Source organism: Dermacentor silvarum, chromosome 2 (genome assembly GCF_013339745.2).
Source record: "Dermacentor silvarum isolate Dsil-2018 chromosome 2, BIME_Dsil_1.4, whole genome shotgun sequence".
Taxonomy (NCBI): Eukaryota; Metazoa; Arthropoda; class Arachnida; order Ixodida; family Ixodidae; genus Dermacentor; species Dermacentor silvarum.
Window position 1 is genome coordinate 169114602 of NC_051155.1, and position 23442 is coordinate 169138043.

A 23442-nucleotide genomic window follows, 5' to 3' on the forward strand; every position below is an offset into this window, starting at 1 on the left:
ACTTGAACTTCAAGAGTCAAGTCATTGCACAGTTAGATTTCTTGTTTAATGGATTTGCATAAGACATTTAAGAAGAACGTATACGTAACAGCCGAATGGAACGTGCCATCCAGCCATTCAAGAACCTTAAGAAATATTGCTTCCACAGAGTGGTAGCTGCAACAAACAAAGCCTTCCACTTTAATGGAACTGGGCTCTGTTATCGTACTACCTTTATTTCCTAAGTGTTCGTCCGCGTACACGCAAGCTTTATAGCTCAGTTGTTTACACGTATTCATGAATGTCCTTCGCAGTGCCTGGGGAACTGGAGTGGCTTGCAGTCGCTGATGTTAACGAAACAACTGTTCGGTTGTCCTGGCACCCTCCCGAAGAACCCAACGGAGTCCTCACTGGTTACGAGGTGGGTGCTCATTACTGTGTGATATGCTCCTGATATAACGGAAGAGCAGATGTTTTCAGATGATAAATCCATGCCAGCAAGGCACTTACGCTACAGATCGTTTATCTCGCTGCAGCGTGTGTTTTACTCGAGCTGAACATGCAAGATATACGTTTGCAAGGAGAACATCCTAGATTTAAATAAATTAAAGTATGGGGTTTTACGTGCCAAAACCACGATCTGATTATGAGGCACGCCGTAGTGCCTCATAATCACTCCGGAAATTTGGACCACCTGGGGTGTGCATCTAAATCTAAGTACACAGGTGTTTTCGCATTTCGCCCCCATCGAAATGCGGCCGCCGTGGCCAGGAAAGGAGAACATCCTAAAGATGCAGACGAGGCAGACTGACACCGCTGCTGTTGACAAGTATTATTGTTCGAGTATTATAATGTACTCTCGCGTTTGTCGAGCTCCAGTAATGTTTACCATAGTTGAATCAAACAAAAAATTATTAAAGTGAGGAGTTACTACAGAAATGTACTTGCCTTACTCCTAAGCTTGCGGTTCGACTTTAACGCCCGGATTAAGGACCTGGTAATACATGAATCTGCTATACAAACAATATAAAAGCTCCCAGGACGATGGAGGCTTGAAATGATGAACAGTGGCGTGACAAGGAATGTCACTGTAGCCAACTTTTCGACAAAAGAATTTGTCTTCTTCAGGGCAACTGCCGTCGCCCCCCTGGCGATGTTTCGGCCCCGAGTAAGACAAATCTCGTTGTCGGTGCGTTGGCTCCAATGACTACCCTTGTTCATCGTAAACCTGCTATGTATTTTCTCCATCGAATGTCCCATATTTGCGAAGTGTGCGTACGTGCTCAAGGACAAGCGGAAATCAAAATGAAATGTTCCCTGTAAAATGAAACATGCAGTTATTTTAGCGGTACATTCATGTTATTCATGCCCTCTCTCTTCGTGCTTTTTTTTTTTTTTTTCTTACCGCGCACGTTTAGCGCTCGCAGACCAAAAATCTGGGCAGCGCGAATATCTGCGAAAATTGCGATCATGTCCCTCTTAGAACTCGCGTTTCTCTTTCCTTTGCTGTGACCTTCATTCTTCTATTCTTCCCAAACGCCGACCACTTGCAACCTCTGTATTGAACGTTGGTTCCTTCTCTGTCCAGGTTATGGTAACGGCGCAGGTCGACAACGACACGGAGGATAACAGCTCTCTCCTCCTCGCCACGGCGGTGGGACCCGACGTCAGGGAGCTGCTGCTGTCCCAGCTCTTGAACGGACGCAGCTACACTGCCACAGTCAGGGCCACCACGAGCGTAGGGCGTGGCCCTGCCCTCGCGGTTCACTTCGCCACGCTCTCTTTGGGTGAGGGAAACGCGCGCAGACTGATGCAGCTGCACACCATCCACTATCACTTCCGATTCCCTCTCCCCTGACGACGCTTCGCCGTGCTCCCTCAGGGGTTGCAGAAACAAGCACCATTTCCTTCTTTTGATCACTCTCTCTCTCTCTCTCTCTCTCGTCATCATCATCATCAGCCTATATTTATGTCCACTGCAGGACGAAGGCCTCTCCCTGCGATCTCCAATTACCCCCGTCTTGCGCTAGCTAATTCCAACTTGCGTCTGCAAATTTCCTAACTTCATCACCCCACCTAGTTTTCTGCCGTCCTCGACTGCGCTTCCCTTCTCTTGGTATCCATTCTGTAACTCTAACGGCCCACCGGTTATCCATCCTACGCATTACATGGCCTGCCCAGTTCCATTTTTTTTTTCCCTCTTAATGTCAACTAGAATATCGGCTATCCCCGTTTGCTCCCTGATCCACACCGCTCTCTTCCTGTCCCTATTCCATCATAAGCTGCTGTCTGTCAGCTCGAGATTAAAAGCTTTAGTTCGGGGCCAACTCCGATGCCGCCCATTCAAATGCATGCAAAACGCAAAAAAATACCTTCATGAGGCAACCCCTGGACTGATTTGAATGAAATTTGTAGCATTTGAGGGACAAAGTTAAATTCTAGCGCCCATAGAAGCGACATTTTGATTTGGACCCTGGTTTTTTTTTTTTTTTTTTTTTTTACAAAAATTGCCAAAGCTCGGTAAGATTAGAAAAATAGAAGCACAAGCTATTCAAATCTGTAACTCTACACGAAAAACAGATATCGCAGTTTTGCAAACTGCATCGATTATAGAATCTAAAGCGGACAAATTTCGTATATCAATTTATATCTTACGAGAGCTTGTTTACGAGGGTTTTGCAAAGGTCCGACTCACATATTAGTGATGTGTTTAAGAGCCATGTATCATACATCATTTTTGTTTGCTTTAAATGTACTATTAGATGCAGTTTACAGAATTGTGTTATCGTTTTGCATTGCTGAGTTACACAGCTTTAAACAGTCTCGTTTTCTGAAAATTTGCGATATTCAACAATTTTAAAAACATTGCCGGCCTAAATAAAAAATTCGCTTCCAGTAGTCACTCGATTTAAACTTCTTTTTTTTCTAATGCTACAGACCTCGCCAAGGTTGGTTGTTAATAAAAAAATTATTCCTCCGGAACGGAGGAATAATTTATTTAGATAGGATAGCTTAGATATGATTTAGATTAGATAGGAGAGCCCCTGAATTATAAAGCTTCCTCTTAAAAGGACACTAAACAGTAATATTAGGCTGAGGTGCTTTGGCAAATTATGCTTCTCCAGTAGCAAAAAAAAAAAAAAAAGCCCTACTTATGTTAGAGGAAGCGTGGTAAGCCAGGAAAGCCGTAAACACATGAGGCGGAGAGGCGACGTGACCGTGAAGACCTCCCACCAGATCACTGTGACGTCAGGTTTTCACAGCGTCATAAAATACGAATGTCTGGTGGAGGATTATAGACTGCTGGAGTTCCCCAAACTCTACTGCATTACTTCTTTCTCAACTGTTTTACATGACGGGTCTACGATTATTTTTTTTAATATCTTCAATTTTGCTTTCAAGCCACGACGCTGATGAAATCAGTGTGACGTCGTGGATTTCACTTTATATATTCACGCACTTGGGCCATTTCTTACAAGGTGAAGCTTTGCAATGTTGTCAGGTTTAGTATTTGCTTGCTTTCGAATACAATGTAATCATATGTCATTGATAATGCCCCAACCTTCAGCAGACGCTTTAAAAATTTGTGACGTTACGTGCAATTACTGCGTGAACTTCAAGTTTGCGCGTTGCTACCCGCTTCCGATTCGGCGCGCTTCCTGTATTAAAGAACCTCATAAAACGGTGAAATTGACATGTTTGTTATTTCAGAAGTATAATACTGTTACGGTGAGAAACTATATACAGAAGATATATTTACACAAGGCAAGGCGCACAACGCTGCAGCAATGGTGGTGCTAGCGTGTGCACACCATATAGCCACACCGTCGTCGTCGTCATCGTCCAAGCAGCGACCGCAGAATCACCGACCGTGACAATACCCGCCCGCGGCCGAAGCACCTTCCCGGTGCAATTAGGGCTTGGGTCGAGAGTGGTACGGTTTAAGAAGCGAGACAAGGCAGACGGTCACTTAGGATTTAGCGGAGCCATCTCATAGGTCAGATCAGTGACTTCGCGTATGACGCGGTAAGGGCCAACATAACGTGAGAGGAGGTGTTCGCATAGGCTAGCGCGACGTGACGGTAACCACAGCAATACGAGCGATGCAGGAGGGATCGTGCACCTCCCGGTGTCGGCGGTCATAAAGGCATTTTTGATTGACCTGTGAAGCCGATAAGTGATCGCGGGCAACCTGGCGGGTGATGTCAGCACGGGCAAGAGCATCACGAGCATAGGCAGTAGATGTGCCTGCGTGAGGACGGAGTAGGGGGTCCAAGGGCAATGGTGGGTCGTATCCAAACAGTAAATAAAGAGATGAGAAGCCAGCTGTGTCGTGACGGGAAGAGTTGTAGGCGGAGGTCACAAAAGGCAGGTTGATGTCCCAGTCTCGGTGGTCCTCAGACACGTACATAGCAAGCGTATCTGTGAGAGTACGGTTTAGTTGTTCAATAGGCAGTTTGTCTGTGGATGGTACGCAGTGGTGAAATTGTGATTGGTCGTGCAGGAACGAAGAATGACGTTGACTATTTTAGACAGGAAGCAACGGACGCGGTCCGTGATTAACTGACGAGGCGCACCGTGGCGCAGGATGACATCGTGAAGAATGAAATCGGCTACATCAGTAGCACAGCTGGTTGGAAGTGCTCGTGTAACAGCGTACCGTGTTGCCTAGTAAGTAGCGACTGCAACCCATCTATTGTCAGTGGTTGACACCACGAAAGGCCCTAGAATATCGAGTCCCACCCGGAAAAATGGTTCATCAGGGATGTAAAAAGGATGAAGGCTGCCGGCAGGCAATAGGGCAGGTGGCTTGCGTCTCTGGCACAAGTCAGAAGCCGTAACGTAATGTCACACAGAACGGTAGAGACCAGGCAAAAAGAAATGCCGGCGGATGCTATCATACGTGCCTAGATGTCCGGTGGTCGGGGCATCGTGAAGCTGGCCCAAAACAGCAGAGGAAGATGGCCGGGAACAACAAGAAGCCCGTGACAATATAATCACCCAATAAAGAGGGACTTGATGTCACTCTTTAATTTTCCTTTAAATAGCTTGTGATGGAGCCGTGCGCGTATGCAATCATTACGACAAGAGCAGCGCTGACCCGATATGTCGTTCGTTCTGCGTGCAGTGGGAGCGTCGGTGCAGGAGGACATCTACTGGTCTCTGCATTCCATGATTCCATGGGTCGTGGCTCCCTTCGGTGTCGCGATCTTCCTACTGCTCGTCAACGCGGCGCTAGTGATAATTGTCAGCCGAAGGTAAGTGGCGCGTTTTAGGACTGAACTTTCCCAGTCTGACTGTTAGAGTGAGTGAGTGAGCGAGCGTGCGAGTGAACCATGAAACTACAATGACAACTAACAATTAGCTCACGTTTACGCAACAAACTAGTCCATGCTGCTTGTTAGTGATGAACGGACTACGCTCTTTTGGATGTGGTAGCCTGTATGAGCCACATGAAAAGCGCGCCAAAAAATTGTCCATGCATCAGTGCGCGCGCACACTGCTAATGTTTCGCCAAAGATGGCTTCTCCTCAGTACGAATCAATGTGAGGAGAAGCTCACTTTTCTGTAATTCTTGGCTCTCGCTGATTACAGAAAATAAGCCCGTATCAAGAAAATAAACCCGTACCAGCTCGCAAAACTTTGCGTTCTACTGCACTTCCCTTCGTGTTACAAGGGTGTAGCCTTTCTAATGGAAGTATTGACGTCCGTGTAATAATCGTAATTCGAGTTTTCAAAAATTGCCAACCACAGAATGTTGCTGCCGGAATTCGCGCTTACTGGGCAATAATAACATATTAGTGAACTAACTTTCAGTATTGCACGAGCAAACTTAAACAAATGGGAATAGTTTTACCATCGCCAAAGAATGCGGGTGCCTTCTAGTAATGAAAGAAGGATTGAAGGTAGCAGCTATAGGCGCTCTTTGGAACATGACATCTGCCAGTAATCGCTCGGATCCTTCTGCACACCTTGTAATTGTTGTAATCATGCCTCTATTCCCGAGCCTACAACGCGAGAACATCCAAGGCCTTGGCAGACTGTCGGTTGCACATCAACCATTTCAGTTTATTGCTTCTCGCAGGAGTATAGATATTTCTAGACACATATATACATACAACGGGCCTTTCCTACCCCTCCTCTTTGATATGCAGGAAGCACCGTAGCCTGGAAGTCAGCAACGTTCCCTTCACGAGCTCGACAGCTTCGACCGCGGAGTGCGACGAATTCGAGCTCTCCAAGCATCCCGCACCGGGTGACAGTGCCTCCGAGGACGGTTTCTTAGTTGACTGGAGTCCCCCCCGCTCATTCCAGAGCACATATATCTAACGTCGCACGCACACTGTTGGCCTATCGCCAGCAGAGCCATCACTTCCGCGACGACGAACTTCGCATTTTCGACCTCTTCATCTCAGGCCACTCCTTTTGCGCTGTTCGAGTCGCCACCTCTGCGGGGTCATTTGCGACCCTAATCTAACATTTGTCTCGGACAGCACTCACAGACACTCAGTGGTTTATTTTCCAACATTGAAAAAAAAAAGTGCATCGCTTACGCAGTGACCAACGCTGAAACTGATGTGTCTATTTCAAGCGCTCAAATCGCGTGTCATTGGAAACTTCTTTCGTGCTTCGTTTATAAATGTTCTCGCTCAATTCGTCTGTTTATATGCCATATTTAACTACGCATAGAAAAGAGCTTGCTAATGGAACCTCTTAAGGAGAATGAATTACGCGAAAGCTCTAGCTTTATAGTTTTGTATTGCAGCTCTGTGGTCATGTGTCACAGAAAAAAAGAAGAAGAAAAAAGGCAGGGGGAAAGGGGAGGGGGGGGGGGGCTTTGTTTTGATTTGTGGTAAATGATCGCGTACGATGATTGTGATAATGGGAGTGAAGATGATTATGACTTTCACTTAAACGCCAAGGTTTGTGTGGCAATATGAAAGATAATTAAGATAAATACAAATGAAATTGATCAATGAGGAGAATTAATTTGTGAAAGAGTAGCCAAGCCCTGCAAGAGCAGGAAAATATAAAAAGAAGAAACGAAAGGGTAATGTGAGAAAGGACATATATCACAAATATTAAATATAAACGAGAATCTATAAAGCAGGAGAACATAAACACGGTAAACGTTTTGTTTCGCGGAGTTAATCACACATGTCTCGGCAAGCTTTCCTGTGACTGTGACAATTCAATATTACCGAAGGGAACTACATTTTGAATCCTTATTTCCTTCATACGTCACCTGTCATTTCATGTAGCCGGTTTTTTTTTTTTTTTTTTTTTTTTTTTTTTTTTTTTAAGGCTCATATCGTACATCACAAGTTCTTGAGACTTTCAAGCCAGTATTCAAGCCACTGCTTGAATACCATCGGTGGGCGAAATACTACATATTTTGAACTGAATACGGATATTCTAAAGCAGATAAAGAAAAGAGAAATATTTCTTTCCTAAATTTCATGAGGTCTAGATAGACAACATCACAGTTGGAAATTGAACAGTGATGTGACAGTTTCTATTTTAAATGCGTGGTAATGTTTTATCGTGTAAAACGGTAAAATTGAGTTCGACTGGGAAGCGACAATTAATAAGCCTGCTCAATTTTTACGATGGCGGTGAGGATGTCAGTAAATAACTAAGGAATCAAGCGCGCGTCCATACATGCGATGGTAAGTAGTGCATCGAAACGGCACACAAGAACAAAGAAGGGACACACACAAAACGATTGTGCGCCATTTCGTCACGCTACTTACCGTCATGCTTACTTTAAACGAACTAACCCACTTTTACGTGTTATGAAGTCCTACGTAGCCTACATAAGATGCACGGTATGTTGCGCGCAATAGCTTAAAAATTATTCTCTTTTCTTTTGCTGATGTGGCACAGAAAAAAAATTAAAGAAATATAATAAACAACATCGCGAACGACGTAAGTGATGGGAAAATGACGATCTCCACCAAGAGAATCATTATTTGCTTAAATTTCAATGATAAATGTGTAGGCACTCTTAACATGAGGCATTCTTAGGTCCCTATCATTGCCGTCTGGCCAGTGCAAAGGTGGGTAATTATTTCATTATAAAATGTCAGTTAAAGCAGAATAGATGTTGTATTATCTTGTGTAGCCTGTGGGTAACTCAGCCATCGTTTGCGTGGATCTTCATAAAGGGTCCACAATTATATAGTAGTACGCCCACGTAATGGTCCGTAAGAAGATATGTAAATAGCAAATATCAAAAATCTCGAATTTAATAATAATTTAATAACAGAAATATATCCATTTATCTTTAAAATGTCATCGAAACTCTCACATTTACGACTATGCGCAGTTTTCCGATAGTCGTGCATCCTACGAAGTAAATAAGGGTTGTAGAGTGGTGCACTATCCTTTACATAAATCTATATTATGTATACGTATGTATACATAATATAGATTTATATACATATATATACATATGTATATATATTATGTATACGTATATTTAGCAGTGCAGTAGGAAGAAATTCTCGATCTTAAAGGATGGTATGCAGTTATCACACTAAATGTGATGTTCGAATGCCCCACAAATATTCCTTCACTTGCATAACTTCATTTCCATTTTCTCAAAAGTTAATCGCTTCATGAGTAAAGTCCTATCTTTATTCACTAAGCTCAAAGAGGCTCCTCGCTGTTGGTTTTGCTTCGAAACTTCGGATGTGTAGAATGAATAAAAGTATTTTCCCGTGTATGTCCGTCGACTACATGTGCTTCTACATTACGCATGTATGCTGTTTCTACCTTGATCTTCACGTGTGTATATTTTCAGGACACACCTAAGCTTATCCCAGTCAAAAAGAAAAAAAAATTGCTCAAACCAGGAAACCGATTGGATATTTCGAATTGTGTTTTGGGACGTCCATTGGAAAAATCCAACAGGTCCAATTGGACCAATCGGTTTTTAAACACAATTGAACCCAATTGGTGTCTGAATTGGACTCGTTGGGACCAACATGAAAACCGGAGGAAAAAAAAAAAAGAAAGCCTAGGTGGCTTTTAGTCTTGATATGACAGAATATACTTGAAACTCCTTTCGAGAAGCGTACTCATACATGTACACACTAAGGCATTCTCTTCATTGACATACCCAACACTCACCACTTCACTGTAAGAGATGCATGTCAGGTTCTATATATGTGAGCAAAATTTGGTTGACCAAGTGGTACCAGTGGTTCATGAGAAATTGGTAAAATTTCAAGATAGATGTTTAAATGGACAGAAATGTAAATGCTTCACTCCATTGATCCCGCCAAAATACGAAGATCTTTTACTTTAAAACTAACATTATAATTGTGATATTATTATTATTATTATTATTATTATTATTATTATTATTATTATTATTATTATTATTATTATTATTATTATTATTATTATTATTATTATTATTATTATTATTATTATTATTATTATTATTATCAACTATTCTGTTGTTTCACGAGATTACCCAGTGAATTCCAAGTGAGTCCAGCATACCAAGCTCCACTGATGTCCAAATGGAACCAGTTGAGTCCCATTGGAAAATTCAACTAGACTCAATTGTTTGTTTTTTTCTGACTGGGATGCTAATACTTGGCATGATCCATGTCTTTACTGTAACAACCTTAAAAAGACGTTCAGTGGTTATACCGCTGCTTTATTAATTCTCATTCTAATTTAGCAACAAGATAGCATCTTGTGGTCCTCATTTCTAAATAAAGTATTTGGCATCGTTGTTTGCGGGATTCGTCAGGACATTTAGCTGCTCACAGACACCAAAACCAGTCGAAGTTTCTATAGCAGTTCACATTTTAATGGTGAGGTGTGCATAAAACTATGGGTTTTCGTTGTTCTAACTAACGCAGAAAACAGGAATGTCAAGATCGTTATCGAACAATACCCACCACAAATGTGATCTGCTTGCGAAATTTCAGCCAAAACAAAACAGCGGCAAGCGCAGAATCTTCTATTCATGCTGTTAGAATAAAAACGCAGGCCACTGCGCATGTTGTGCGCGTTTATTCTTCAGAAATAATAGAACCCCTACTGGAAGTAGCTATATAGTTAATTAATAGCCTCTCAATCGCACATTCTCTTTATTTTATCTTTATTTCTATAAACAAGAAATTTCTGCATAAATCGCGCATAGAAAACTCATGCTGAAAATGAAAAGAGACTCACAGTAACAAAGCAGCGCAAATCAACTTCGCAGCTTGCGCAAATAGTGCGCTTGGCTGAAATCGAAAGCGAAACTGATTCAAAGTGGGTGTTGCCTCTGTTCTAGTCAACCATCAAACCCTAGATAACGGTGAATGTATAAGCTCATGATGTCTGCTCTGTGATATTTCGCAACAGCTGACAATCGTCGCTTTCCCACGAACGAAGGCGTTGATCCTTTTTTGTCAGCTGTCGTGGGCGTGATGGTGCTTCTGTGCGGCATATCGGACGAACCGCCTCGCAACCATGGGTGCCATGGTCGGCAGGTGAACATGGCTGCATCAAGTGTCGAAGGACCTCTGAGCAAATGGACAAACGTCATGAAAGGCTGGCAGTACCGCTGGTTTGTGCTAGACGACAACGCGGGACTGTTGTCCTACTACACCGTACGTACTTCTTTTCCCCGTCAACGGGGCCGTGCATTCCGCGTCCCACCAGTTTGGGCGTAGTTGCATGCTCTCGGGGTGCTGTCGCAACGCTCAGAGCCGGTGTCTTATCATTTGCAATTCTTGTTTGGCCGCTTTGCTTGGACATTTCAGTCTAAAGAAAACATGGCCCGGGGAGCCCGGCGTGGCTGCGTGCGACTGCAGGTAAACTTCGTTGTTTTAGCGGTGTCCTGTTTTCCATCTTCACACTCATACGTGTGCGGGCGACGCAGGGGGCAGTCATAGGAATCGACGATGAAGACGACAGCACCTTCACGATTCGCGTGGACCGCAAGATCTTTCACTTCCAAGGTGAGCGAGCCTGGCAGACTTCGCTCAAAGAATGCGGCGCACGTGTCAACGCCTTTCCGCTCACGAGTAACCAGAGCTGTCGCTTTGAGAGTGCCGATGTCGTGCGCCCGTCTTTAGTGAAGACCGTCGCTTGTATTGTTTCGGACGTGTCGCAGCGCGCGACGCAGAGGAGCGAGAGCGATGGGTGCGTGCGCTGGAGGATACGATCCTGAGGCATACGTTACAGCGGCAACCGAACACAGTAAGTTCATGCCCAGGGAGCTGGATAGTCAACTGTGTTCTTCCTCTCTGTCCGTGTTTCGATATTTTGCATAGCATGTTTCTGAGCGTTGCTTTAAAAATTTCAAGACACGGACACTTTGTTTCCAACCCCATTCAGCTTATGCGTTTTCGGGTTTCAGAGAGCAAAATGTTGCTTAAATAACACTTGTCTTTTCAGCGTCTGTGGGATCAGACGGGCATTGTGGCACCGACGCAGCACAACTTTGACACCAAGCTCACCGAAGCAGACTCTTACCTGCAGCTTCTCATCGAGCAAATCAGGGTAGGGAGTGTATTTGTTTCATGGCATCACGATTTCTATTCCCCATGGCTGAGATAAATAGCACTGACTCTGCATTGATGCAGCGCGATGGTTTCACTTTCCAGGATATGTAGGGCCCTAATTGGGTCTTAACAATTTCGACCAGTAACGAAAACACTTGGAATCGCGCACTTTTTTGGCAGATGCTAACATGTACAGATAGCGTGACAGTGGGTTTCTGCCTGTTGGCAAGTACAAAACGTTCAATGTCTGTTAAAGTGACCAAGTTTTCATAAAGATGATGGATCATGTTTAATGTTGCAAGGGCCACATATGACCAAAGAGTGCCATATGATCGGTTTTTAGTTGGGAAACCTTTTGAGACATAACAGCAATTACTAAAATCCTGTTCCCATTGTGAGTCCTTTGAACCGACTACTTCATCAAGCTATGTTAAAAAAGTCAGGAATAAAGCAAACTGAACAGTTCATGTCCAATATCTCTAATGGTACCATTTGGCTTTTGAATGTATGGTTGAAATTGGTGTCCAACTGTATAGTATGCTAGAAAAGGTTCAGGTTTTGGCAATGGGGTGTTTTAAGCCAGTGGCTGTATTTTGTAACAATCCATTTTATTTTTTCATTCTTGTTTTCTTACCATCTTTCAAGTCGAGTAGCCGATCCAAGCGATGGTAATGGCATACAAAGGGTTGCGGGACCATACATATAACAGTAATGTGTAGAAGTGATACATTAAATTGATACATCAGAATAAGTAGAGCTTCACACTACAAATTCAAATAGGTTAGCAATTTTAGGTAAAATTACACAATAAACGGTAAATTTCATGCGGATAGACAAAACAACCTAAATGACAGAACTGAGAAGGGGTGAATTGTATGGCAAGAAATTCCAATCAGCTATTCTTCTATAGAAAAGTGAGTTTTTGTACACGTCTATGCATGCAAATACAGGCTTATCACTGAGACTGTGTTTGATGGTATGGCCTAGTTGTCTATAATTATAAAATCTTCCGGACAAATGCCCAATTTTGAGAAGTAGAGTGAGTGAAAAAAATTTTAGCCTTGCAGCTTTCAAGTAAATATGCGAGCGGTAAATATAATGATATGTTTGTTAAATGTGTTTACCAATTTAAGCATGGCTTTTTTTTGGCTGGCAATGTATGTTGTTCAGTGGTTGACATTCAGGCTACATAAAATTACTTTCATGCAGCCTAAAAAGAAGAGGGTAGCCTGCAGAGTGTTTGTTGCTTGCAGTGGCCGTCCTGAGGATGTACCAGAAGTGTGTTGTTTCCTGGCTGTTTTGGGGTGTAGTGGATGCAGTGTGTTGATAAAGAAGGCCCTCACACTTGCGCGATCAGGAGGTGCCTTATCTATCTCATTGTTCCATTTTCTTTCTTTGTTGTGGCAATAGTGCAATACACCTGCTGTTAAGATGTGCCATAGAAAGATAACTGTTAGAAGCCATGTATGCATGTTAGAAACATAGTCTCTGCCTTAGCGAAGCAGCAACTCTGCTGCAAGCATGCTTTAAGGGAATCGTACCTAATAAGATTGCATACAGGGATGGCAAGGTAAGACTCATTGTCAAGCTGCGCATGCTGCATAGTCGTAAGTTTAGGCTGGATGTTATTGATGCATAAATTGTCAAGTTTGTGGTGCATTGCTGTACGTATGTGCTTAGTACGTTTAAAATTGTAATTCGCTTATTTCTTTCCATAATTTCATTGCTCACACTTCTTCCTAATTTTCTTGGTGGGTTTGCGATGCATGCACGGAGCATATAGTTTTTTGTCGCCGCCAAAGCAATCAAGCTTAGCACATAAAAAAATATGTGCCATGTAATGCTTTATTGCTGGAGACTGGAGTGAAGTATGGTCCCTCAAGGCACCTGACAGGAAAGTCGGGAAACATCTGGCACTGCTCTGCATATTAAGTGACACAAAACACGTATTGCATCGGGGAATTCCGGGAATTGTACTACAGGACAAAAGCGTGAGCGTAATTTATCGCCATTTCTTGCAGCTGCCCCATATTTTATCTTTGATGTGTGCGCTATGTCGCCGTGTAGTGTTTATTCCGATAAGCAGCGTTCCTTCATTCTCGCGTGCTTGCCTATCAAAAGTGAAGCTTAAAGTAGCCTATGAACTCCAAGAATATGGAACATTTACAATTGTAAGAAAATTACTGCTTCTCGATTTTACTAAACTTAAAGCGAACTTGCAGTTTTCACCCCACGGTTACTGTGCGAAACACGTTTCTGGGCTGAAGCTGTTGCTGCTTTTGGTTTCGGTTTCGGATCGACGCTAGCGCGGCGGCCCGCGCGCTCTTACGAAGCTCTCAGGTGGCGCTGCCGCAAAATCGGTTCCGGATTGTTTACGCGCAGGAAATGATCAATTTACGGCTTATGTTCTGCTTATGTGTAGCGGATTGCTGTGGGCGTGCTCGCGGTGTTTACGGGGGAGCGTGTTCGGACGTTTGTAAATTTCTAACTTAACATCCGTGGCCATGGATCGATGGATCACCGCGTCGGAAATGCCGTTGTTGCGCGTGACGCGGAAAGAGCAGGGGTCGTAGTAGTAGCAACACTTGCGACTACGCGGAGAGAAATAGAGAGAAACGGACGGAAACGGTGGTGCGTCCGCTCCGTTTTAACTGATAGAACCGTGCATTTGCGCCACGTGACCGTGCGAACCAATGGGAAGGCGCAATTGTTCCTGCGCGGAAATGAAGGATCTTGGGCCGATGCTGGTGGGGGCCGGTCCGCGGGTTAACGGTGGCGATCGTGTTCGCGGCACACGCGGTCTGCTGCCCGGTTTTACTTTCCTTCTGGTGACGCCGCGGAGCTCTCCCACGCGCCACAGCCACCCGTGAATCGGCGATCAAGGTCGCTGCCGTGCCACAATCGCCCGATCGCCGCGGCTTCGACGGCGGCGGCTGCGAGCACTCGACCACGTTTCGTGGCACGGCGGCTTTCCCGCACGACCGCCACCGATCTGTTGCCAGCTGCAGCGGTCCGACCGCGATCGGTGCTTCGGAAAGTGCGCGCAGAAACAGTGACTGTGGCTCTCTTTTCGTCTGTGTATGGTCGGCAGGACTTGGAGTACAGCATCGACAAGGTCGCTGATCCGCGCGAGAAGCAGCAGCTGTCCGGCATCGGGAGCAATGCCAACGTGAGTGCGCACGCAGTACACACGCATTCTGTTCGCCGATCGGGAACTTCTTACTTCGCATGTACTGTACTTGCAGTCGCGTTCTTGTCGCTTTTCTTTTTCTTTCATATATTTCCCTGCTGTTAACAGCGGTGCTTGAGTGTAGAGGGTTGTCGTTAGAGTGCTATTTGAGATTTATTTTCGCGCATTCACGCGATTCGCTCCATTTGAAATGGTTGCTGAATTAACAAGTCTACCTCCTTCAATTTTCTTTTCTTTCACTCTCTCTACTTCGGAATTCTACTGCAATAAGCCACTAATCCAGCAAGTTTTCCTGGAGCTACCTCCCGTTTAAAATTAACGCAGCCGTGATTTCGCAGAACTGCCAGAGATTTAATGTAGATACTTTGAGCTAGCCAAATAATAGAAAGGAATACATTGTCGACTTGCTGACATTTATAAAGTGCGTGATTTTTCGTCATTGTGTCTTCCTGTGTTCCTTTGCATCCGTTATGCAAGAATCCAAGTCGCCTTTCTTTTATGCAGGCACTGTTGGAAACTGTCAAGCACACTATTGTGCTGTTGCAGATTGCCAAAGTGAGTGAGAAAGCGAGCCTGTTTCACAATGAGCCTTGTGTGACGTAAACGTGTCTTTTTAAATGTTTGGCAGAACACTGCTCAACCTGTGAATGGGGTCTACCCTCAGCGTAGGGGAACTGAAGATCGACCTGCCCCGTTAAGAACTCGAGGTACTGTTTTGAGATTCTTTATGCCTTGCAGGAAATAGGACAAAATGCTTCTCTTATTTTGTCCATTGTCTTGGATTTGCATTTAACTGTTGCTGCCGCTAAGAGAAAGTGTGTGTGTGACCATTACTCATAGCTTTCCTCCTGTTAATCATGCATAGGGCATATGTAGCGACAGATTGGTGGAGGCAGAACAGACTTGCGGTTTTATTAGACTTTATGACAAGTAGCTGGTTTTCTTTGTCTCCTTATTTCTATGTGAAGGAAAATTACCTATACATCACTGCTGCATGCAACTTGGCGACTGTGTGGCAACTTCAAACTCGTGCGTTTCGCATATGATTGGCATCGGCTGTTGCTATCAGAGTGCCTTTATATTAGTGCTTTAGCGAGTCTCGTACAACTGCCTGCATTTCACTATATACAAAACAGGAAAAACCTAACAGGAGAAATGCTGAAATATTGCAAATGCAGAGGTATGGGGATTTTTGTAGGCAACAGTTGAAAAATAATCAGCCTATCAAATAAAATAAGCTTGCACACTACGTGGTGAAACCTCCAAATTGTTCGTTCACAAATGTCAGCGCACATAAGCCGAAGCATCAGAGACCATATTATGTAAGAATTCTTTTCCCCCTATTCTGTTCATTTTTAATCACCCATCGCAGCAAGCGGCTGATACTGGTGATAACGAAGGCTTGGCATCATGCCAATCACTAATGGAGGGCAAAAAAACAGAAAAGGCAAGGAATTGCTGCATAATATGGCTGCAAAGCAAGAAGTAGCTTTACGTGCACTGCTTCAGAGAAGATCCTATCGAAGGTCTTGTGAAAAGTGAGTTGATTGTTTCCTTCGCTAGCCACAGTATAAACATTTTCAGAAATAGAAAAGCTTTTGAGACACCACTGCTAGGCTGCTAGATGAACTACTATCACTGCTAAAAAACAGGTGAGATATCACTACGAGTGGTTGCGGGCATGCATGCGCATGTGGGTGACTGGATGATGGTAGTTAATTTGTGACCAATAAACATGTTTATTCATTCATAATAGCTGTGCATAATGCATTGACATATCAATCCACCAACATCCTAGCCGTCTTTATTAGCACTTCTGCATTGCCACATTTTGACCCATGGGAGAAACATTTGGCAGGCAATTAGTGGTGATGCAAGACGCATTCGAAGAAGCATTGCATTTTGTTTTTGTCTGTTTGTTCAGCAAGTACAATCAGCCACAAATGTTTTCAGGACACAAATTACACGACAAATCGGAATTGCTGCTCCGTCAAGGCATGCCTCCTGTTATTTGATAATTACTGTGTAGGTCGCAAACACTTATGCTCACAGGAACTTTACACATTCCAGGCTATCTGCCCAGGCATCATGGGAATTTTGTTCCTTTGCGAATCCTGTGTCCCACAAACTTTTGCAGCCGTCTGTACGTGTTTCTGAGGGCACCTATCATCATTCAATTTCAAACTTTTTCACCGGTCAAGTTGTGTTCTACAGTCTCTGCTTCACGTAGCCTTTGCCCATATTTTTTCCCAGGGAAGTAATCTATTTTTGTGGAATGTGAACTATGCAGATGAGGCTGCCGCCACAGCGGGCATTCAAGCCCATGAAGCCCCCCGGGCCCTGAGCACCGCAGACCACGAGAGTGCTCCCCCAGACTCCAAAGGTGAATCTTGCTGACAGTCTGTTCTTCCATTTCGTAATGAGCAGGATGTCTTGCTGCTAGAGGAATGCTGAAGAAAATATTAGAGACACTAACTGGAAATGATAAGTCAAGCTAGATTAAAGGAGCTTCTGTAAGCAGGGTAATGACAAAAAAATTACAAAAATGGAAAATCAGAGTGGTGTCACCTATTCTGGACTATGATACCTCTCGGGTTGTATTTTTTGTATTTTGTAAAAATTTTTTAAAAACTTTAAAATTTATTCAGTGCTGGGCAGAATCAAACCCACGTCATATATATTCAGACAGTCTTGTCTGAATGTATTTTCAGACAGGCACTATGTGCAGACTTCTTAGCAGTGCTGCTAGATGGTGCAGTGTGTCCAGGGAGACCGTAGAGGCTTGGGCTAGTCGGTACATACTCGAAAGGGAAACAGCGCGAAAAAACACAAGAAGACAATAAGCGGGACACACACCAGCGCTGGTGTGTGTCCCCCTTCTTGTCTTCTTGTCGTGTTTTTTCGCGCTGTTTCCCTTTCGAGTGTCCAGGGAGATGTACAAGAGAGGTGCCCAGCTGAAGCACACACCTCATATATGACATTTCAACGGTGACACTCCCAAGCCTAGATCTAGCACACACATAATACTCTCGAAAGTCGATTGGAAGTCGGCGCTGCAGTAGCTCAATTAGACGAGTAATGTAATGTGGAGGCATGAGTTCGTATCCCTCCTGCGGCCAGTTGTTTTTTTCGTCCACTTTCATTTCCATTTATTTATCATTTCACTTAAACAATAAGTAATTTAGCCTACACTTTCCTTGGTTTCATTGGCTGTTGGCTTCATATGATTGTGACCAACAAAATCAAGGCCCTCGGTTTCACTTCTTCTCGGTCATAATTCAGCTGGACAGTTTCACGAGCCTGACAGCAACTAGTGAGGTTATCATTTTTTTGTTGTCAGTAAAATGCACAGCCTCTCAGTTATTGGTTATGTGTGGTTTCCTGGTGTCTCTAATGCTTGTACATCACTAAGATAGGCTCGCTTTGAAACAGGCACAAGAATACAGGTGTGGAAGCTTAGGTTAGTTCGTAGTTTATTGCAATAGTGTCCACAGCACATGAATTGTTTAAAAGATTAGATGGAGTGGTGGAGAGGGAAAAGGTACTCTTTTACTCTGTGTCTATCTGTCATCTTATTGAACTATTCATGCACTGTCAATACTATCGCGAGGCATGGCCACAAGGGAGTACACTGGATTCTGCTTTTCTTAGCAGAAGTGCACTAAGTCTGCAGAAACTAAATGTCTCTGTTCTGTTATGCCTGTCAGAGACCTTCTCTTAAAACCCTAGGGTCACTAGGTGCAAACATAGAACCAATCCAATCTATATATTTCACATTTGTTTCAAGCCAAAGAGTGACTTTATTGCAGTGAAAACTGCATTTGAAGGGGCTGCACAGTTGTTGCACAATTCAAGTTGCCCTTGACTTACCGGGCAATTCACATACTTATTCTGGGCTCAGCTAGCGATTTTAGAGGCCATGCTCTTCCAGGCACTACTGCCTTGCTTTAAGTTTGACAGCTACAGAGATGGTGCCTTGTTCTCACAAATGGTAAGGTCCCTAGATAAACAAGTTTCAAGGTAGCACCATTCTTTCATCTAGCCGGCGTCCTCATCGTCAAGCACTCCCACCATTGCCCATGCTTGATTGGCTTAGTGTAGTCACATGGCATTTCCACGTGCCCGCACTGATCACCATTGCCCCAAAAAGGTTCCAAGGTTTTTTCACATAGCATGGTATACACCAACGTACGCATGAATGAAGTTTTACTGCACGGAATGCAGTTTCAAAGTGAGTAGTGATAATAAATTTAATATGACACAAAAGAAAAGCTACTTGTTCTTGTACGCATGTTGAGAGGTTTGGAACCTTTGGGGGTGCTAGCGGCATTCCATGTAGGAGGACTAGAGGAGAGGGGAGTGGGAAAGGAGAAATGGTGCTACATTGAAGCTTATCTTAGCACCTTAACAAATGGCACTACAAGAGCTAGCATCGATGAGTCCATCTGCAAGAAAAATCTGTGAAATTTGCCTAACTGCATTTGATTTCATGTTAACATTGAACGTAATTAACTTTGCTATTATAACTTACTAGCTACAGTTTACTATTTAAAGATGGAATACTGTAGGTCGCAGGAGCTGTCTTTGCATTTTCACAATACTGGCACCAATCCTGTCCCACATTTATCTAGCTTAAGCTCTTTTCTCGCTAAAAAATGATGGTCTGGACATTTTGGAGCCCTAATTAATCGGTTTAACCTGACTTAATGTTGGAATTTGGTGTCCCTTTGATGGAGTTTACATTGAAATGTACTCCACTGCTGTGAATGAAATAGAAAAATAAACCAAAGTTCAACAAGAGATCAGTTTGCAGGTTACTCAGATGACTACTACTTTTGAATGCAGTGCCACCTGTGTCTTACTCGAGCGACGACGAGGACGAGGAATTCTTCTTTGACACTCAGGAGGAGACAGAACACGGGCCGCCAGTACCTCACCCTATGCCTCAGCCACTGTGAGTTGTGCATTATGCTGTGATGACAGGAATCGAAACTACCTTTCTGTTAAGATTTCATGCAAACATTCTCATGCCATGTGTCTTAGTTTTCAGGCTACAGGGTTTGATGTGGGGGAAATACAAAGTGTTCGTCTACTGATGCGTATAGCACCATAGAAGTTTATGGTAGAAGTTATGGAATATCCTCTTCTATTCGAATACAATCAGCATGTGGTTGCTAGCTAAATAAAATAGAAATATAATTTAGAACCTGTATAGAAGCCTGTAGAAAACTGAGAGAAGTGATGCTATGTAGCGATACCATGCGGCCAAAAACTGCTGCATACACCTTAGTTCTATCTAGGTGTACTACATTGCACGAGCCAGAGCATGACGACGCTAGCCACAAGGTCCTGCTATACACGAGTTTTGTAACAACGCCAATGCCTTATGTCCACAAACTTTGCTACGAACTTTGCTCTGACCAACTATAGACTGTAAAAGCAACAAACATATTGAAGAGAAGCCTGATATAGTTGCATGATATGCCTCTATACTCTGCACTGATACCATTTGGAGATAGTGAGGCAGTGTTGGTAATCACTGCAGCATAACTGCAGCTGATGATTAGGGAAGTGGAAATGGAGGTGCATACATGCACTGATAACATATGAAATATTTCTGAAATATTTTCCTTTAAATACTGTATAGACTCTTGTAAGAGCCGCACTTTTTTTTTTTTTTCACAATTTTGATGAGGTGCGGCTCTTACACTGGACCGAATCTTTTGGTCAAAATGGTGCTGGCACAGCCGGCGACTTGTGCACACCCCGGATCCCCCGATGTACCATTACATCAGAGGTAACGCACAGCACTCGCCATCTAGTAGCAGCACGTGGAAGTGCCAAAAATCGCCAATGTGCACACGCGGCATTGGGGCACCGAACGTGATTGCTTCTCAGTTGGACATTCTTTTTCAAATTTTGGCCTACCAAGTTGGGGTGCCCTTACACGAGTCTATACAGTATACTGTTGTAGGCGTTACACCTGTAGCCCCCACACAAGAATATACAGTGTGTGTGTGGTGCTCCATGGTCTTTGGAATTGATGCACTTGTCATGGTCATTCTGCTGCATTGTTACATATTTTAGAGGCAAATCATCTGCAGTTGGCCAGCAGGTGTTTGCTGTTGCTCTCATCTGTCAATGTTTCCGTCATTATGAAGCATTCCGAGTAAAGGATTTACAAATACAATATGCTTCCGTTAATTCAACACCTTGTAATTCAATTTTTCATTTAAAATAATCCTGACTGAAGGTCCCAGCCTCTGCCCATACATTTCTAATGGCCAAGGCTTTTGTTATATCGATCCTGAATATGGCCCTCGCTGGATAATTCAAACTTTACTGATTACCATGCAAGTGCCTGACCCCAATGGTGACCTTAGTTTTCACCTCAATGGCTACAGCACCTGTCTTGGCAGTGCCGAGGGACGGTGAGTCTATCAAAGACACACTATCTCTCGCTGAAAGCGCCAATTTCTGGCTTGCCTCAAGCGACAACAGTAGCTCACAATAAATTCTTACTAGATTTACTTTATTTTAATATGTACCTTTTTTGCAAAGAAAATTTTTGGAAAAATTACCTGGTCATTACAGTCAGATACGAAACTGAAACCACGTCTGCTGCTTTGGCAGTGGCCTACTGCCAGAGCCAGCACCATGGCCATGGTCGCCACAAGATGGCAATGGAACAAATCTTTCGGTGGGTTGGTGACAACACGGCACTTTTAATACATAGCTCATTCAAAAGAAAATGAGACTTTGTGACTAGTACATGCAAGCGCATTCTGCGTTCGTCAGAGATCATATTGTAATATGATACAGTATCAGCCGTGTAACAGTATGTGGGTAAAATCCCTATAGGTGCATCTGACTCTGTGTTTTTAGTTTGTACTTGACTACAGGTGACCTTGTTGACAATGGCGGGTCTGTATGATTTAAGGGCTGCATTGGTGCAGAGTTGGGATGGAACTGTCATACAGCAGAACTTCACTCATTGGCTTCACGCTAAAGCATATTCCTAGTTATAACATTACTGTAGCTAAACCACCATGATCCAACAGCATGTTGAGCATGTTGTTGTAACACATTGTGCCGGCTGCTACATTCTATTTGTGCTGTTCTGCAAAAAAAAAAGTGTTTAAGGTTTCTTTCGTTTTTCTTCTATTTTTGAAGAATTCGTTATTTAATGCAATGGAGTAAATCAAAGCCCACACACATTGTGCGCCTTATTTTGACTTTCCCACACTATACTGTCTTTCTTTGCTGCAGATGAAATTATTGAACAAAGGAAAGTGCAGTTGTCACGGGCTGCCCTGTGTGTGCGTGTGTGTGGTTTGCTTTGAGATTGGTAATAAGGACATGCTGGCCACTGTTATCAGCATTGTTCCTAGATAAGCTGTCTTCAATACACAATAACTGAAGAAACTCGATGAGTGACGAAATTGCCCTCACAGTTTGGCTGGGATCTCAGTGTAGTAAATCAATCTGGTGCCAGAAATCAGTGGACGAGAAAAGGATTGAGAGGTGAGTTATGTCAGTAAGGTGATTTATGCAATCATGGTCACCTTGTAAGGGGTGTGTTTTGTGTTACAGTAATAGTTATTCAGGATTCCTTTGAACTTTCACAGCACTTGTCGCAGGTATTATCAGTCGTCATATTTATCATCATCATGAATTTACGGCAGTTAAAATGTAGCTGGGAGAGAGTAAATATATTTGTCCTCACCCATTGTTCAATTTTGGGTCCACTGCATGCAAGCTGTTAGGTTGCTGTCGATGTCAGGCCAGCTATCACAGTTTTGGTCAGCACTTAAGGGTTACCTTTAAATCACCCTCTCTGTTTTTGTTTTGTTTTTGTTTTTTGTTTTTTTACTGTAGCTTGATATATTTTGTGTGAAAAATATTTTCCAGTCTTTTCTTCTGTGGCAGTCAGTACACTTAAATCATCGACATTTAAAGCTGTGGCCCATTCTGAAAGGCAGTCACTATTTCCTGCGGCTTCCTAGCATTCTTCCTCCCATCATGTTTTACCTATGCTGTTTACTGATTCCTTTGTTAGTCAGCTTGACCATGAGCCTCTCCCAACCTGCCACCTTCCTTCAGGCTGACCTTGCTGCATTTTCCCTCTTGTTTCAATCTTTCATAGCTTTCTTGCAGATGTAGTTATGGCCCCCTTCTCACTGTACCACCAAACCATCTCACTCTCCCTCAAAACCTTAGGCTAAGCCACACGGCTTCATTCCTCTGCCACTGCAGCCACGTTTTAAAGGGAGCAGAGTGTAGAAAATACTTGTTGCTTTGAAATTTCAGTGTGTGTGAATAGGGTTTCTGTTCAAGGTAGTTTGAAACATAATTTTCAGCGCTCTACTACAGTATCTCTCATAGCTGAAGTGTTAGTTAGGGACATGTAACTCCAGGAATTCATTTTCTCCCCACAAACCTCAGTCACGACATGACCTCTATATTTTCATAAGTGTGCTTGTTCTCGACTGTAATTGTTTATTTGTAAAAGAAAATGCAGCATGAAAGTATATATACAGGCTGTTGAGATAGGAGATTGCAAATGGAGGGTTGCCTAAAATGTTCTGTAACCAATTACAGCACTGTCTTACCAATTCAGTGCAGGGCAGCGAATGCTAGAGATCATGTCAGCCGTGGCCTAGTGGTAGAACGCCCGCCTCGGCTGCGGGAGGCTGTGGGTTCGATTCCCACCGCCGCCGGGCACCCACTGGTTCAAAAGGGTACAAGCGTACCCCG

At 43.5% G+C, this 23442-nt stretch overlaps 2 protein-coding genes across 4 annotated transcripts in view; both read left to right on the forward strand.

Annotated features, from left to right (window-relative positions):
- Positions 1–6673, forward strand: part of LOC119442085 (tenascin) — a 39233-nt gene extending 32560 nt beyond the window's left edge. Inside the window, exons 21-24 of the mRNA XM_037706813.2 lie at positions 294–400; positions 1568–1766; positions 5108–5237; positions 6135–6673. Of these exons, the coding sequence (XP_037562741.1) occupies positions 294–400; positions 1568–1766; positions 5108–5237; positions 6135–6309 (611 nt within the window). The 3' untranslated portion in view covers positions 6310–6673. The remainder of the gene's footprint in view (positions 1–293; positions 401–1567; positions 1767–5107; positions 5238–6134) is intronic.
- Positions 6674–10370: 3697 nt separating this feature from the next.
- The window catches only part of LOC119442086 (oxysterol-binding protein-related protein 9), a 53691-nt gene continuing 40619 nt past the window's right edge, over positions 10371–23442 (forward strand). The window contains exons 1-10 of one of the 3 annotated variants that reach the window (XM_049661883.1): positions 10371–10598; positions 10752–10802; positions 10871–10949; positions 11105–11190; positions 11389–11493; positions 14587–14664; positions 15190–15240; positions 15314–15392; positions 16976–17068; positions 19531–19639. In XM_049661883.1, coding sequence (XP_049517840.1) covers positions 10416–10598; positions 10752–10802; positions 10871–10949; positions 11105–11190; positions 11389–11493; positions 14587–14664; positions 15190–15240; positions 15314–15392; positions 16976–17068; positions 19531–19639 — 914 coding nt within the window. In that variant the 5' untranslated portion in view covers positions 10371–10415. The remainder of the gene's footprint in view (positions 10599–10751; positions 10803–10870; positions 10950–11104; positions 11191–11388; positions 11494–14586; positions 14665–15189; positions 15241–15313; positions 15393–16975; positions 17069–19530; positions 19640–23442) is intronic. The other 2 variants (XM_037706814.2, XM_049661884.1) reach the window with 2 other exon arrangements.